The sequence below is a fragment of the Artemia franciscana genome, chromosome 19, assembly GCF_032884065.1.
Source record: "Artemia franciscana chromosome 19, ASM3288406v1, whole genome shotgun sequence".
Classification (NCBI taxonomy): Eukaryota; Metazoa; Arthropoda; class Branchiopoda; order Anostraca; family Artemiidae; genus Artemia; species Artemia franciscana.
The window spans coordinates 8,609,046-8,627,357 of NC_088881.1; the positions used below are offsets into that span (position 1 = coordinate 8,609,046).

Below are 18,312 nucleotides of genomic sequence, written 5' to 3' on the forward strand. Positions count from 1 at the left end.
TTATTTATTAATGGTGATTTGTTACACTTTTTCGCTTGAAAGAGTATATTTGACCTTGTTTCTGTTCATTTTTTTTAATTAGTGGATTTCTTTACTTTTCTTCGAAAATTTGTTTTGTGGAGAAAGTTCTTTAAATTAATTATAGAATAGCCGATAGTGACTGATAAAATAATCGAGGTCGCAGCGGTAGCTGCAACCCAGTAAAAGACAAACATGTCCCACAGTAATAAGAAACAGCCCGACACCCCCTAAAAACGGGGTCAGGTCGAAACACAATGTAAACCACTGCAACCATATTGACTGGAAACCTTGTATGGGAAACTTACACTTCCATGGCTTCAATAGCATTTTCCCAGTTTCCGGAACAAGCATTTTTTTCCGCTTTCTCCTTTTCTGTGGCTAGCAGGGCACTGGAACATCATAAAGAACTGTTTAAGGGCTGATTATAATGGACATTGCTATTCTATCGCTTTTTTTAAGGGGAAAAGGGAAAAAAATCTTAAAAAGGCAAGTGATTTGATTGAAATGACTGCCGAAGTTGCCATATTATGAAAACTCCTTCTAGAGTGTTCAAGCACCTGTGTGCAAAAATGAGAAGCTTTTACTCAGGAGGAAGATCTCGAATACATATTTATTAATTTTGGTATGTTATCTGATTTTCCCACTAATGATAGATAATCTACATTTCTAGAAAATTGAAAGGGTGCTCATCCAAACGAAAATAAAGATTTTAATGCTTCTTATAGGTAGATCAAAGACTGTGTCACGACTAGGTGGCGTTTCTTGACATATTGTGGGACGAAACTACGATTTTTTCTAAAGAGGATTAAGTTTATATTGATTAAAATATTTTGTGATAAGCAGTCGGCTCAAAAGTACTAAAAAATGATATTTCAAGATTGACACTTCCAGAGGTAGTGATGCCATAATAGAAAATGATTGACCAATCCTAAAAAGCCACTTGATCAGTACAAGATAAATGGTAACTTTAGGCCTTTTATTCTGAAGCTTCCTATGGCTAAGTTGATTAACTAGATGCTTGATAAAACGAGCTTGAAAAGAGGAATTAACCTACTCATTTTCTATACGAACTAAGAAAAAAAGAGGCTAAGCAGCTGCTTAATGTGCAATAAAAGTAATTTTCCTGATTTTTCAAGCCAGGGACTGTAAGTCTCATATGTAAAGTTCTGGGCCATGGCAATTCCAAAGGTTTACTTTTCGTTTTTATCCAACTTGGTTTAAAAATAATTAATTTCGGATTACTATTGGCCGAGATTCGTCCTTTACTAGGTTGTAGCTACCACTACCACTACAATTATTATTTGTGTATCAAACAACACACTACTACTGTTACAATTAATAGCAACTCACTACAGCACCAAGCCACCTGAGGTCAACACAGCTACGTACTCTCCTCCTCCATACCTATCTATTCAAAGCCTCCCTCTATACACCCTCCCAGGAAGTTCCCATTTCCTTTAAATCTTTCTTTATGACATCCTCCCACCCTAGACGAAGACGTCTATTCAATTTAGCCTTAGGCGGCTGCCCGAAAAGAACTATTTTAGGCAATCTGTCATCCTTCATCCAAAGAACATGCCCTAACCATTTCAACTTTTCTTTCGTTATAGCCCTAGAAAGCAGCATTGAAACAAATTTTTCCTACAGGCTACTATTTAAAATACGGTCAGTCAGCCGGTACCCACAACAAACCGTAGGCAATTTCTCTGGAAAAATAGAGTAAATTTTCATCCACTTTTTTGGAGCACCTAGGCTTCAAAGCCCTATTTTACCACTTTCATCACTATACCTTCCAATATTCCAATATTGGTTAGCAGACTTATCTATCTATTCTTCCAAACTTTTTTTAACTGTGAAAAAACACACTGAGCCTTCAATATTCTACTTTTGACTCTTTGCCACAATTCTACTTTTTAAAACAATAAAAAACTTTAGCGTAAAGAGCAAGGGATTGCGGAGGGGACAACCCATTTCGTATACGGAGTAATTTCTGTTCGTTTTAACTTTTAATGTCGCTCCTTACTTTCAGTTAAAAAAAGTAGTTTTTTTATTTAATTTCTGAACGTTTTTGAATCAATGCATGTTTGATTTTGGCTATCCGCACATAAATTATTAAAATTAAATTCGCATATTAATTCTTTTTTTGGCTAAATGGCTTTCTCTTAGCTTTGATCAGACGACTTTGAGAAATAAGGGGTGGGGAAGGAGGACTAGTTGCGCTCTAATTTTTCGGTTACTTAAAAAGACAACCAGAACTTTTAATTTTTAACAAACGTTTCTATTAGTAAAAATTATACGTAACTTAAGAATCAACTCACGTAACAAACTTTTATATTCTTATATTTTTATTATGTATATGAGGGGTTGTGTCCCCTCATTAATACCTCGCTCTTTAGACTAAATCCTAAATTTTGTCCCAATTCCTTAAGAATAACCCCTGAATCAGAAAGGCAGTAGAATAAATAGTGTAAATTACTAAAAATACTTTAGCATAAAGATCGAGGTATTTATCTTCTCCTAAATACCTCGCTTTTTATGCTAAAGTATTTTTAGAACCCCTCATATGCGTAGTAATCTCTGTTCGTTTTAAGTTTTGTTCGTCTGTTCGTCTGTTCGTTCAAATGGGGAGGAAGAACGCTCCTGGACTTAGACTATGCTGATGATTTAAGCATATTAGATGAAAGTGTGAGCAAAATGAATGAATTTTTAGAGGTTTTACGAGTTCAGGGTGCTAAAATAGGCTTGAAAATTAATGTTAAGAAGACTAAGTCACTAAGGTTAGGAATAAGTGAAGATGAACAGGTGACCTTAGGTAACGAAAAGATTGATCAGGTTGGGAGCTTCAGTTACCTTGGTAGTATTATTAGTAAAGATGGTGGGACCAGTGAAGATGTTAAAAGTAGAATAGCTAAAGCTCAGGGTGTTTTTTCACAGTTAAAAAAAAAAGTTTGGAAGAATAGAAAGATAAGCCTACAAACCAAGATTAGAATATTGGAAGCTACAGTGATGACAGTGGTCAAATATGGCTCTGAAGCATGGACACTCCGAAAAGCAGATGAAAATTTACTAGATGTTTTCCAGAGAAACTGCCTACGGATTGTTCTGGGTACCCGGCTGACTGACCGTATTTCAAACAGTAGGTTGTACGAAAAGTGTGGTTCAATCCCGCTTTCTGGGGCTATAATGAAAGAAAGGTTGAGATGGCTAGGCCACGTTCTACGGATGAAGGATGACAGATTACCGAAGATTGTCCTTTTTGGCCAACCGTCTGGGGCTACACGGAAAGCAGGTCGTCCTTGTCTGGGTTGGGAGGATGTCATAAATAAGGATTTAAAGGAAATGGGAACTTCCTGGGAGGGTGTAAAGAGGGAGGCTTTAAATAGATTAGGTTGGAGGAGGAGCGTGCGTAGCTGTGTTGGCCTCAGGCGGCTTGGTGCTGCAGTGAGTTATTAGTAGTAGTAGTAGAAGTAGTTTTAAGTTTTAATGCTACTCCTTACTTTCAATTAAAAAAACTTTTTCAAGTTTATTTTTTCTTTGTTTTTTTTATAGCAATGCTAGAAAATCCCACTCCCTTTTCATTGAATTTCTCTTTCCCCATAACATACTCCTCCGAGGAAAGATCCTCCCACATAGCCCCCTCCCCTCAACCCCACCCCAAACCAAAAAATCCCCCTGAGAACGTCTGTACGCTTCCCAGTAACCATTACTGTATGCAAAGACTGGTCAAAGTTTGTAACTTGCAGCCTCTCCCCCAGGGACTGTGGGAGGTAAGTCATCCGTTGACTTTGGGAATAAAATGAGCGTGGGAGGGGGCCTAGGTGCATTCCAATTTTTTTGGTCACTTAAAAAGGGCACTAGAACTTTTCATTTCCGTTAGAATGAGCCCTCTTGTGACATTCTAGAACCACTTGGTCGATACGATGACCCCTGGGAAAAAAAAACAACAAATAAACACGCACCCGTGATCTGTCTTCTGGCAAAAAATACGAAATTCCACATTTTAGTAGATAGTAGCTTGAAATGTTTGCTAAAGGGTTCTCTGATACACTGAATGCGATGGTGTGATTTTCGTTAAGATTCTATGACTTTTAGGGGGTGTTTCCTCCTATTTTCAAAAATAAGGCAAATCTTCTCAGGCTCGTAGCTTTTGATGACAAAGACTGAAATTGATAAACTTATATATTTAAAATCAGCATAAAAATCCGACTCTTTTGATGTATCTTTTAGCATCAAAATTCCTTTTTTTAGCGTTTCGTTTACTATTGAGCCGGGTCGCTCCTTACTACAGTTCGTTACCACGAACTGTTTGATATTATCAAGGTAAGTGAAGCTGCCCGCCTAATCAATCTTTTCGCTATCCAACGCAATGTCACCTTTTCTACGTCACCTTATTCTTACAGCCTACAGTTTGAAATACGGTCAGTCAGCCGGTACCCAGAACAATCCGTAGGCGATTTCTCTGGAAGAAATAAAGTAAATTTTTATCCCCTTTTTCGAGGCATCTATGCTTCAGAGCCCTATTTTACCACCGTCTTTACTAACAATATTATCAAGGTCAGTGAAGCTGCCCGCTTGATCAATATTTTGCTTTCCAGTTTCACCTTTTCATCTTCACTTATTCCAAGCCTTAGTGAGACTTAGTCTTCTTAACATTAATTTTCAAACTTATTCAAGCACCATGAACTCGCAAAACCTAAAAAAGTTCAGTCATTTTACTCACACTCTCATCTAGGATGCTTAAATCATTGGTGTTATATAAGTCCAGGAGAATTTTTTGTCCCCTTTTGATTCCATAGTCTCACATGGCCTTTCCTATCCTCCTTAAGACAGAGTCCATCAAAATGATTTATACACAAGAGAATTGAACACAACCCTACTTAACTCCTGATCTAATACAAAACCAGCCCCTAACCTCATTTCCTACCTTAACCGCAGAAGTGTTATTCTTGTACATAGCACTAATCACTTTAGTGTATTTGTCTCGTATTCCAAACAAGGAAAAGAATTTTGCTAAAGCTCTTATATAAATAGAATCAAACGCTTGCTCACAATCTATAAAACTGAGGACCAAAGGTGTTTGAAAACTAAGGCACTTCTCAATTGTTAACCTAAGAGTGAAAATTTGGTCTACAAATTCTCTATCTTATCTAAAGCCGCACTGTTTTTTTCTTAAAACTTTGTCTACAGCATCTCGCATCTAAGAAGTATCATATTGCTAAGTAATTTGCTACTCAAGAGAAACCAGACTAATGCCTCGATAATGAAGACACTCACTCGTATCACCTTTCTTGTACAGTGGTTTAATTAAGGTTTTCCTCAAACTGTTAGGTACCTCCCTCTTTTCAAAATCATATTCATAATCTTCAGTAGCAAATTTCAAACCTCAGAGTCACCATATTTAAGAAACTCATTTACCACACTATCAGCATCTATAGCCTTATTATTTCTGAATTTCTTTAGTATTTTCACTTATTCTTCTTCACAAAACAAATCTTGCTTCACATCCAAGGTATCAAAATTTCTTCATTTTCCTCTATATTTTTTCCTGTAACTGTATCTCGGTTTACAACATACTCAAAATATTCTTTCCATCTCTCTTTAACTTTTCCTTATCACCAAGTGCAGACCCGTTATTAAGTGTTTAACTGGGAAAAGTCCGAATTGATTGCTCCCTCTCAATTTATTAACATGCCAGTACAGTGTTTTACTATTATGTCATCTAGCTACATCTTCAAGATCCTCGCAATTTTATCCAGGGCCTCCACTTCACACCTCATTAGCTCATACTTTAACGGCTTTTCCAATTTTTTTATATTCTTTTTGTTTTCATATGATCTATCACTCAAATAATTCTTGTACAATATCCTTTTCCTCTCAATTGAAAATAAGACTTAGTCACTAATATTCGTAGCTGCAGTTTCAACTTTCTTTCCTATGGCACGATCAGCAACTTCACAAATTGTGTTTCTAAAATCATTCCAGCAACCTTCCACATTTTCAAATTTTAGACTCTCAAGTTTAGTTCCTGGAAAGTTTCTCTCGAAATCTCATCCTGGATTCTACCAGTATCATAAATTTCCAGGAGGTAGTTACCCTTCCGAAATTTCAGCTTTAAATTAACCCTAGACACTACTAGATGGTGATCTTTATTTTTAACATCAATAACAGTACTCCTATATACCCTAGTATCTTGTATTGAGCCTGCCAGTCTTTGGTTTACTATAGCATGATCAATAAGGTTGGCTGTCTTACCATCGCGTAAATACCATATTAACTTATGGGTCATTTTATGACCAAACACGGTATTGGCTGTAACCAGATTGTTATTATACCTACAAAATTGCAGAACTTTGTAACCATTACCTTAGACCTTAGTTCCTCCTGTGCCACCGGTGGCCCCCAGGGCACCCTGAAAGAGCCACCAATCATTCCTCACATTTGTTGCTGCCCTAATGTCTTCCCATCTGGGTTTGACTGTTGAATTGATAAACTTCAGGTCCCGCTGTTATATACGACGAAGTATATTTCTTGGCTTTCCTCTTCTTCAAGTTACCTCTGCCTGTCACTCGAGTAACGTTCTAGGGAGTCTATCTTCTGCCATGCGTATAACGTGTCCGAAGTAGCGCCATCTTCGTTGGCGTATGATATCTGTTACCAAAGGCTCATGCATTATACAGCGAACTTTCCGGTTAGTTATGAGGTCACTCCGGTTAATGTTCAGTGTCCTGCGAAGACAATTGTTCTCGAAAGCGAGAATCCTTTTTTCTTGCTGTTGGTTCAGTTTCCAGCATTCACAGCTTTAGAGGAGGGTATAGAGGATGTTAAAGTTGAACAGCCTCAATTTCAGTTTCAATCACCAAACTGGCTTTAGTCGATAAAAAGCTCCAATGGCTAGTCTAATCCTAGACTGTACCTCCATTTTGCTTGATCCAGTTCGTTCGACTGTATTTCTCAGATATCTGAATTCCATTACCTGCTCCGCTAAATTTTCCCCGCACTTTATGCCAAGTGGTGAGTCACTCGTTGCCACGCTTTTTGAAAGTCCAAACTAATCTTCAGTCCCAAAAGACTTGATTTCTCTCGTATGATATCGAGAAGTTCCTGAAGCTTTTCCTTGTTTGCATAAATTAGGGTGATGTCGTCGGCGAAGTCAAGATCCACTAGTTATTTATCATCGCATATTTGGATCCCATATCCTGTGCAATCTCGGAGCACAAAATTGATAACAAGGACAAAAAGTAGTGGGGAGAGGGAAAAATCCCTGTTAGACACCAGATATGATACTGAAATACCGTGTACTTCCTTCGTGGGTTCAAACACACCACTCCATGTTTTCGCACAGTGTAATGATCAGGGATACGAGTTTATCTGGAATGATGTAGTGTCAGAGGGTTTTCCACAGCGACTCTCGGTGTATTGAGTCAAAGGATTTTTCGAAATCGACAAAGACACGGTACATCTTTTGTCTCCATTCGTTGCATTCCTCAAGCAACGTGTGCAGGACATATATAATGTCTGAGCAGGACCTGAGGGTGGAAGCAAAGTCGTTTGTCTCTCAAATGCTTATCTAACGCTGTCTGGATGTGTCGAAGGATTATCTGTGAGAATAATTTCCCCAGGATAGAAAAGAGGCAGTTATCACACTTCGATGCATCTCTTTTCTTGAAAATCTTGATGATTATGGTTTTTCTTTATTCTTTAGGAACTTTTTCTGACTTCCAGATGCATGCAAAGAATACGAAACTCGCCAATATGCAAGAACTTAAGCAGGATTTTGTCATTTCTGCTGATATATTTTCACTTCCTGGTACAGTACCGTTCTTCACCTTGCAAGCGGCTATAACTATTTCTTCAATCGATGGTTCTTCTGTATTGATTTGAAGTTCCAGGAAAGGAGTTGTGGGGATGTCTGCTCTGTTTGGAGAACTGAATCTGTTGAGGACTTTCTCAAAATATACGGCCCAAACTTTGGGGATTTCATCGGGGCTGGGACCATCTTGCTATTTTCGTCTTTAACTGGCCCGAGCCTCACAAACCTTTTTGTAAGCTTGATACTAAGGTTATGAGGAACTCTTGTGTTCGAGAGTTTTTCTGAATCGTAGGGGGGCTTTTCTTTGGATCTTGACTTCTGTGCAGATTTAAGCTTAAGAGATAGCTTTGCAATCATCAATATATGGTCTGAGGTGACATCGGCTCCTCAGTGGGCCCTAACGTCCCAGAGATTCTACTTCTACTTTTTTTTTATTAGGATATGGTCTATCTGATTATGGGCTCAACCATCCGGCGAGTTCCATGAGTATTTGTGGATGTTATTATGTTGAAACAGAGTTCCACCAATGACAATGTCATATTTTAAAGCAAAGTCAACTAACAGTGACTCATTCTTATTGACTTCACCGAGGCCCAGGTTGACAAGGTCTTCAGGATATTAGGACTTGTCGCTCCCCACTTTGGCACGGAAGTCACCAACAAAGCAGACAAGATCATGCAAGGGGATATCTTCGGCGACTGCTTGTAGAGTATTGCAAAAACTGTCTTTTGTGGTGTCATCTGCGTCGTTAGTTGGTGCGTAGCATGCTAGTGCTTTAGGTTTGGCTTGTCGACCTGTGAACCGTGCCTCGATGATCCTCTTATTTATGGGTGTCCATTTAGTTAGAGCTCTGGACGCAGATTTGGAAAGAATTATGGCAACACCTGCTTATCTTTTTCGATGCCACTGTGCATGATTGTGAATCCCTCTTATAGGGTTTGACTGTCTACACCTGTCCAACGGACTTCCGACAGAGCAAGGATTTTTAGGTCATATCTGTCCATCTCATTAACAACTTGTTCTGTTTTGAAAATTGGGTCATGGTCATCACATTCTAAAAGCCAAGTTTCATTAAACAATTTGCTCGACGTAGATAACTCTTGGACCAGGTGTAATTAATTTTTCATCAAGGACCTTAACGTTACAAGAAAAGCCTGTATTAGAAAAAAGTCCAAAATTTAGCTTTAAAACCAATAAAGTCCCAGTATAAGAAATTATCTCTTCAATAGAAATATCTTTACATAGAAACCCCGTCCTAATCAAAGATGTTAGCCTAGTAAAGCTTCTACAGTTAAAACCCTGTCAGAGTTTGCTTTAAAACCAGAAATCCCTAACAATTCTATCAGAGACATAGTGATTCTTAATAATTTAAGAAGGGATGCATCTATTATTATTACAAAAGCAGACAAAGGTAACACTTTAGTGGTAATGGACACCGAGGACTACGATTCAAAATTAAACGTTTTACTGAAAGATGAAAAAACGTACAAAAAACTTTGTTATGACCCAACAGACTCGTACGCAAAGAAGTTTAAGAACGAGTTAAAGAGTTTGAAGGAAGAAGGGAAGATTACACTTAAACTTTTGCATTGAAAAAATCAGAGCAATAAACTATGAGTAATTAGTTTATTAGGTATTATTTTTTTTTATTGATGTCTTTTAGTTTTACTGCTGATGATGAACACTGTATATGTGTTCGAAATATCCAGTTAAAAAAAAATTATATCTGTTCACTGTGAATTTAAAGGTTTCATCTCTATTTTGAACTGTTATACTTTCAACAATTCGCTTTCAAAAATTGGGTCCAGGGCGGTCCAAATTCGTTTTCATGGTGTTCAGGGGCAGTCCACAGTCGTCAGCAGGTTATATTATCAGTATCATGTTGGCTCTCAAAAATAGATGGTTCTATGGGAAATCTTTTTTCCAGGTTCAGGCTGCTAGTCTGCCATCAAACCCTCTTCCTTTTTCAGGCTTGGGACTGGCTGTATGATTACAAGCGGAGTTGAGCTATTAATATTTTCTTTTCCTACACCAAATTTACCTTGGCAAGGATATCATCTATCCATATTTCTACCGACCTGGCCGTTAAAGTTTCCCAGAAAAGGCATCATATATTTACCTGGAACCCTGTTTATTTGCTCCTGCAACTATAAGTACTATTCATTTGGGTCACTAGCATCTCTGTCAGTCGGTTCAACAGGGTACATACTACTGTACCTGATACCACAGACTTCTTAGTCGTAAAATGAGCAACTAGTATTCTATTATCAATATTTTCGCAGCCAAAAGCAAGACTTATCCGCTTCCTTATTCATCTTGAGCCCTACTACCTGTCTATGTAACCCATCCATCCTGCCTTAGTCAACAAATTCTGTATCACCTTATTTCATGCTTCCTACCCCTGGGATATGAGTTTCTGAGACTCCTAACAAATCTAGTTCGAATCATCTAAATTCGTCTTTCAATATGTCAATACGATAATCACTTTTTAACATCGTAACATTCCAATTTCCAATTTCTTATGTCCTTTAAATCAATGAAATTATTTTGGTCTAAGGAAAAGCAATGATCTCGTATACCAGTGAAGGAAGGGGATCATTATATCTCTTCAATTCTACACCAAAGCGCTTAAGCCGGCTTAGAAGCAGACAGCGAGAGGTCATTTGGATGGATTCCAGTATGAATGGAAGATTTGTGCAATCCTGGGCTCATCTTGGTCACAGCAAAGTTGTCAGTACTTGGCGATACTCTTCTATCAACAAGGGTTGAAATCTTGAACAGACATTCCCAAGCCTATTGCGTCAGACTCATTATATATTCATGCCTACAAATATCATATTACTGCGGGGAAATAGCCCATAGTAGATAAATTAGCTAGGAAGAGGGTTTTCATTCTAAAATCGACCGTACAAAAAGATTAAGCATAGAAGAATTACCCATTAATGAAAATCCTGTGCAAATACGGTGTTGTTTACTAGGCTATAATTTTCCTCGAGAGGCGCCTTTCTTTAAAATCCTGGCACAGTTGTCCTCCTATAGAAGATCCTCCCACGATGCTGTTCTGCGTCACCATGGAATTTAACCCATTACTGGGAAAAGGCTTGTAACTCATTGGATATGTGGATATATACATATATATATATATATATATATATATATATATATATATATATATATATATATATATATATATATATATATATATATATATATATATAATAAGTTGTTTGTGTGTTATGTCTGTCTGTCGAGTGACGTCATGTCATCATGTCATCATGTTGTCATGAAGTTAGTTGTCGTCATGTTTGTTATGACGATGACGTCATTAAAAGTATTTAAGAAAATCGTTGAAAGACAAATTTTTAATTGTAAGGAGATCGTGGACGGAAAAATATTTAATCGTAAAATGACTGAAGAACCTACAAGGGCAACAGACACACAACTTTCGAGTTACTTCATGTCATCATATCGTCATGTCGTAATGAAGTTAGTTGTCGTCATGTTCGTTATGACGATGAGATCATTAAAAGTATTTAAGAAAATCGTTCTTAGACAAATTCTTAATTGTAAGAAGATCGTGGATGGAAAAATGTTTAATTGTAAAATGACTGAAGAGTGACGTCATGCTTGTGAAGAAAAAAACTAAAAAAAGGTAAAAACTACAAAAAATAACTAAAAAAAAACTAAGAATACTGAAAAAGCTAAAAATCAGGTAAAAAACTAAAAACTAAAAAAAAATAAAAAAAAGTATAAACTGCAAAAAAACTAAAAAGGAAAAAAACTAAAAACAAAGGTAAAAAACTAAAAAAAGGTAAAAACTAAAAAAAACAATAAAAAAACTAAAAAAGAAAAAAACATATATATATATATATATATATATATATATATATATATATATATATATATATATATATATACTATATATATATATATATATATATATATATATATATATATATATATATATATATATATATATATATATATATATATATATATATATATATATATATATATATATATATATATATATATATATATATATATATATATATATATATATATATATATATATATATATATATATATATATATATATATATATATCTATATAAAAATAAGTTGTCTGTGTGTGTGTGGGTCTGACTGTCGGGTGACGCCATGTTTGTGTGTCGACTGACGTCATGTTTTCAACTGACGAAATTACAGACCGGGAAATCGGGGCACAAATGACGACCAGGAAACCGGCACATAGGGAATATAAATGACGACACTCAAAGAGAAAGCGACCGGGACAAAAGGAATGTTCGATTAGCAATCACCATCAACAAAGCGACGGGATACAAATGCCGACCGGGACACAGGGAATATAAATGACGACCGGGACACAGAGACACAACTACAACGGGGACGTGGGGGGCACAGGGGGATATAAATGTCGACCGGGACACCGGGACACAAGGAATACATATGACGCCCGGGACACTCAAAGAGAAATCACAGACTGGGAAACCGGGACACAAATGACGACCGGGACACAGGGACACAACTACAAAGGGGACGCTGGGTGGCCCAGGGGGATATATAAATGACGACGGCAACACAGGGAATGGTCGATTAGCAATCACCATCAACAAAGCTTAAGGGCAATCATTAGAATCATGAGGTATAGATCTGAATACGGATTGTTTTCCCATGGACCATTATATGTTGCACGTTCAAGAGTCGGTAAACCTGACAATCTATTTATATGCACAGACAATGGGACAGCAAAAAATGTTGTATGTTCACAAGTTATACGTAGTTAAAAACATATAAACCAATGTAAAGTTCATTCATATACAAATGTCACTTCAGTCTTTAGTTTATACTACCACATTGTCTTAAAAATCAATATAAAATCCCTACTGATTTAAAAAATAATAATTTTCTATGAAGTATCTAGAGAGAGACCAGAAGCAGGTAAATGTTTCTGAGATGTTAATATTTATATCAAAAGCTAGAATTCACTTAAGTGTACTTTAATTCCAAACTTGAAAAAAAACAAGTTAAAATCACTTTAAAATATTATCCCTTATGTTATATTTCATTTATGTATAATTTAAATTAAAACATAGACAATAAAAGATTAGCTACATCTTTGAAGAACAGCAAAAGTCATACCTGAACAGTCCATTGTTTGCTTTCCCATCGATTTCACATTTGAATCATCGCAGAGACACCATGTGCCTTCCAACATTCGCCTGTAAACGTAATAGTGACCAGAGTTGAAATTAATACCTGTATGAACAACGACGGCAATAGCTCTATATCGCTCCAAAGATACGACGATATCATTGTAGCTAACGTCTGATATGACCTCACTCATTGTGCTTTCCAACAAAATGTGATCTGGCTCAAAACCAATTATTCTTCTCGTAATTTTATGTGCCATTGCACTCCTGTCCAAGTTAATCGCAAGAAACTGCACCATTTCAGTAATAACTGTGTGTGATGTTAGTTGATGTTCATTTGGGCAAAATTTTCCAACAGGATATGGACTTAAAACTTCCCTAAATTGAATGTCCGATGTCTGAATAACCTCTTCATGAGCGGGTGCATCGGCATTCAGAACTCCTGGAACTTGAAAATAGCACACTTTTCCATTTGTCATATTATCATCTATTTGGCTCCAGTTACAGCGGTGACAAGCCAAAAATTTATGATTCTTGAACTGAAATAGTCTACTAAGAGAACTGAGGGCAGTTGTTGTGCTTGTTTCCGAGTTTTCTTCATACATACTTCTAAACAAAGCTTCCCAAAACTCGCAGAGTGACTGCTGTTCGTCCTCAGCAAACCCATACACAGTCGGCAGCAATGATCTTAGCTGGACTGTTGACTCTATCTTGTCAAGGGACGACACTGCTAGACGTAAAATTTCAGCTGTAACGTTGCCTTGTGAATTCTGCAGCATATCAAAAAGTATTCTGTGTAAGCTGAAAACGCACTGAACTGCAGAGTTTGCATAGCATGAAACACCATCTCTGTTTTGGAAACCTTTTCTTCCTGTACCAATACCCCTTTGGTAGAGCTGCTTTTGGTTGGATCTTTTCTTGTTGCCTTCAAAACCTAGGATAACGCTATCACCTTTCGTTGGCAATATCGTAGCGTTTGATCTTACTTCATTTGTTATAGACATTGTTTTTCGGCTTTTCGTCTTATTTGGAAACGAATCTTCTATTGCTGACTTTTTTCCCCCTTTTCAAATGATTGCATGTTCGACTTTTTTCTTTCTTTTCGGATAAACATCTCCTATGCTACCTATTTCCACGACGTCCTCATTCAAATTAGTTGTGGGTGTTTGGATGATTCTCAATAATGGAAGGTCAGGTCTAATACTACTCCTAAGACGATTATACTCTGAGATTGCTTCCATGTCAGCAATAATTTTACTTGGATCAAGTTCCACAAGATGCAGCCCTGCGCTAGTGGTAACTCTGGATAATGCAACATAAATCATCCCTGGTCCAAAGCAACGACTTCCTGCATCGACGATAGCACATTCCTTGAGACTTGTAAATAGTAATTGCAAATGCTAGTTGCAATGGAAACTGTTTTCTAGTATAATAAACCTCTTTGAGCGCTTCAAATCGAACTGTAGCATGGCCTATGCTTGTCAACTGATCTTGACCATCAAATTGTACCAAAACACTAACTATTTCACCAGATGGTATAGTTTTAAACTCTTTGACGTAGCCCATGGATCCGTTTACTAAGCCTTTATCCACTACAATGTTTCTTTGAAGCATTACTCGTGCACCAATTGATAGTACCAATGTTGTTAATGCACCAGCTGTTCGATTGCAGTCATCTGCAAAGCTTGAAACGCTTTTTGCTGCTTCTTCTTCAATTCTTTTATTTCTGACCACCGAAGAAAGACAATCAATGGCAGTCAGTGTAACATATTTCGAGCTCGATTCCTTTAGCAGTGTGTTGTTTATTAACCTACAGTCGTCGTTTGTGGGCATCAAAATAACCAGCACTATCCCTTCCTTACACAAATGACAATATAATTTGGTAATTTCTTCTGAGGTGGCTCGCAACATGCATCCAAATTTCCGTGTAGAAAGACACTGGAGATGATGTTCTTCACAATTTCCAAGCCTTATGTTTGCAGGTGTATTCGCATATGGCTTGTCATTTTTTTGCCTCATGTTGATTGTCAGCTCATCATACTAAAATTCATGCCATAGATTAAAGGATCCCATGGATCCAAGTCTATTTCGGATTTCTAGATGAGTAAGAGGAATAAACAGTGGATTTGCCGACACAGGCCTCAATTGGAGAAAATCTCCAAAGAAAACAAAGTAGCTGTCCAGTAGCTGTCTATTCACATTGACTAAATCTTCCATAGCATTAGCTGCTCTATCAATAATCTCTCCTTGTATGGCGTTATTTGGATCATCAATTTCATGTTGCCCATCAGTTAAGTCATTCATTTCAGTAACTTGAATTTCCGTGGCTCGCTGGCGTACTCTTGTCTCAAATTCGGCATCGCATGTGGTTTTATTTACCAGTTTCTCAAGATAGGCTACCATGGCTGGATATTTTTCACTTTCAATGCAATATGTTTCAAAGTTGTTGAAGTCACGAACCAGAATATCGCGTTCATTTCTCCATGGCTTGAACAATTTCAACAGCATACCGTAGTACTGTTCTTTCTTCTCGTCGGATTCCAAAGGATTGGCCTTTTTGTGCTGTATCATATATGGTTTTTGAGTGCGTCGTCTTAAAAAAAACGAACCTGTTTGCAGTAACAATTTTTCATCATTGCCCCGTCGTTGGCGTTCATGCCAAGACAACAGCTCATATAGACTCATGTGTTCCATATGCTCTGGCCTATTTGGATAAACATCAGCTACCCAGTGGGCAACATACAGATCCGAGCTTTGGGGATCCTTACTTGCAATTACTTCCAATTCCTTGAATGGTTTAAGTGTCCTTTTTAGTTCTGTCAACTTCGATAAATCCACAAATCTGAATTGTCTTGAGAAACTGCACAATTTTGTGCCAAGAAGCCTATGTGCCGCCTCTACAGCTCCAACTTGACGCGTTTTAACTGAGTTTAATAGAAAAGACATTGCTTGTGGGCCCAGACCTTTGTACGCATTATTCACTTCTTACCACATCTCATCAATTTCTGACTTCTCACCTTTTGTCATGTAGTCTGTTATATAGTATGGCAACTTGGAGCCGATATGGCCAATATATTGAACATCTACATTTGACAAATTGGTCAATAACAATGAGGGATTGTAGTCATTGATGTACCTCTCCTTATCTGTACGAGCAATGTCATAGATCCTCTTTCTTGGTTTTTGGCGGTTTGTCCCATGAGCCAAACAATCAATCACATCATGGACTTCAGTTTGTGTTTTAGAAGGGCGAGGAAAGCCGAATCTGCAATAACTAATCCATTTTCCTGAATTTCTTTTGAATTTCCGTTGGCAGTATTTGTTGCTGCGGTGCATCTGGTGATCGACAACGAGTTTGTGCAGGGTTGGACTCAATAGTTTATCAGAAAATTGGTATGTGATAATGCTATCAATGTACCTTGTAACTTCATCCAGTGATGATTTTCCAATGACTGGTGCATCTTATACCCAGAGAATGCAATGCACATGTGGAGCACCTCTAGTTTGGTATTCAATTCGCCAAAAGTAATCCTTGATTTTACCAAAGACAGGATTCAACTTTGCACAGATAAGGTTGTTGAATATGGGCCTCCATTTTTTATGAAAATGTATAGCCACAGACACAGGGTCCATTGCTGTTAATTCAGCTGGTGTCATCTTATCGACACCAACCACATGACTGTTGATGTCAAGTAAATGTTATGAATTCAGGAGAATACCATTCTGCACAAGAGGCTGTAATAAATAACATTGGTGGCCCTTCTTGCTCTATCATAGACTTGACTTTTCCCGCCAAAGCATGAAAATATTGTCGAGATCCTCTCACTTTTGACTGGACTGAAAAAATTGACGTTTCCATTTCACCGTCTCTGTGTCGAACTCGATCCAGAAAATCTTTTGCATTTTAATTGGGCCTGACAGTCCTAATCATATGTGCTACACTGTTACAAAAGTAAGACAACTATTGATGTTGAAAGTTGTGAAATAGATAGTTTTTATCTAAACGGAACTGCGGATGTCTACTAAGAAGACGCCCTTTGATGTAGTCTGCATTTCGCATCGAAAACTGACGGGCCATGTCCCTCATATGGTTTTGGCCATCAGGGAAGAGATTTGGAAATGCTTTGATGTCCAATTCCTCTTGAAAGAGATCCTCCCCTAAACCATGTAATCTTCTCAATTGAAATTGGTCATTTTGAATGTTTTTATTGTTCTTGAAGTCATCTATAAAGTCTTTCGGTACTGACGAGTCTAGTGGTTGTATAGAGAAATGCTCTACTAAGTGTGATTTGGCATCATTTGTAAGTTTTTCTAATATTGCTCCCTCTGGTATTTCATAAGTTTTCTCTTGTCCCTTTTCTTTTTCTAATAAACGACTCTCAAGAATCTCTTGCAACTCATCTAGTGTGTACGCTTTGATGTTCCTGTACACCATGTTGTTTTTTTTTTCAACCAAATTGGTGCTTTGTGTATTTTCCTTAAATCAATAAGTGCTGTCCAAACATTCTTATTATAGGTTGGTTGACCGTTGACAAGTATCACAAAGCTGTCAATGTTGAGCAACTTGTCTGGTTGTACATCCGCATTTGCTTGAACATCTACAGGTAGATATACAATTCTTCCTTTAAGAGCCTCTGTCATTTCGTTTGCAGGTCTCTTTGATCCCATGACTTGTCCAAGTCTAACAACAGTTAGACATGGCATGACAAATCTTATCATTGCCAGTTCAAATTTATTCACATTCTTGATGAAATCTGGAGTCGCTTGGACGTTAAGGTTATTTCCAACAGAACGTACATTTTCTTTATTTGAGAGCATTTTTCCTGCACAATATTCACACAGCTTGAATGTTTCTAATAAGTAATCCATCCAATCAATTGACATTTGGAGATCATCTCTCTCTTCTTTAGGTATATACTTATAAGTCTCTTCTTGAAGAATTTGGGTCATATAATCAAAGCCCTTTCGCTTCGAAAAAGAGCCAAGAACTTTTACCTCATTTGGCAGTTTTAACTGTTCGCAACAATCACAAGGAACTGATGGGAATTCGTCTCTTATTTCAGCTACTTTCATAAGATTTTTCCCAAAGATATTCATAATTTCCGATTATTCTGTAGATACCCGAGGACGCATAGGCTCCAGAAACATTGTAAAGTTTTTCATCCTCAGTTTTGAAATTGCAGCTTCTAGTATGGATCTTAATTGTGCAATACTAACTTTGCTCCTAATTGTTTTCACATCTCTAATGAGTCTACATCTTTCTATTGCCTTGTACAAGATTCTAACAAAGTTTGCTAGAACAGGAAG

The 18,312-nt window shown here is 37.3% G+C and overlaps 1 protein-coding gene across 1 annotated transcript; it reads right to left on the reverse strand.

Moving 5' to 3' along the window:
* Window positions 1-8,760: 8,760 nt before the first annotated feature.
* Window positions 8,761-14,009, reverse strand: LOC136039659 (uncharacterized). Its single transcript, XM_065723561.1, has 2 exons — window positions 12,995-14,009; window positions 8,761-8,885 (listed from the first exon to the last, which is right to left on the reverse strand). Exons 1-2 carry the CDS (start codon window positions 14,007-14,009, stop codon window positions 8,761-8,763), a joined length of 1,140 nt encoding a protein of 379 aa, XP_065579633.1.
* Between the last annotated feature and the right edge of the window lie 4,303 nt (window positions 14,010-18,312).

Bases quoted from the DNA above. Each gene is read 5' to 3' on its own strand.
- LOC136039659 (XM_065723561.1), bottom strand. From the start codon at position 14,009: ATGTCTATAACAAATGAAGTAAGATCAAACGCTACGATATTGCCAACG. The intron at 8,886-12,994 runs GTATGACTTTTG...CTTGGCTTTTAG, and splicing joins GCAAACAATGGACTGTTCAG to AATGTGATGACCATGACCCA.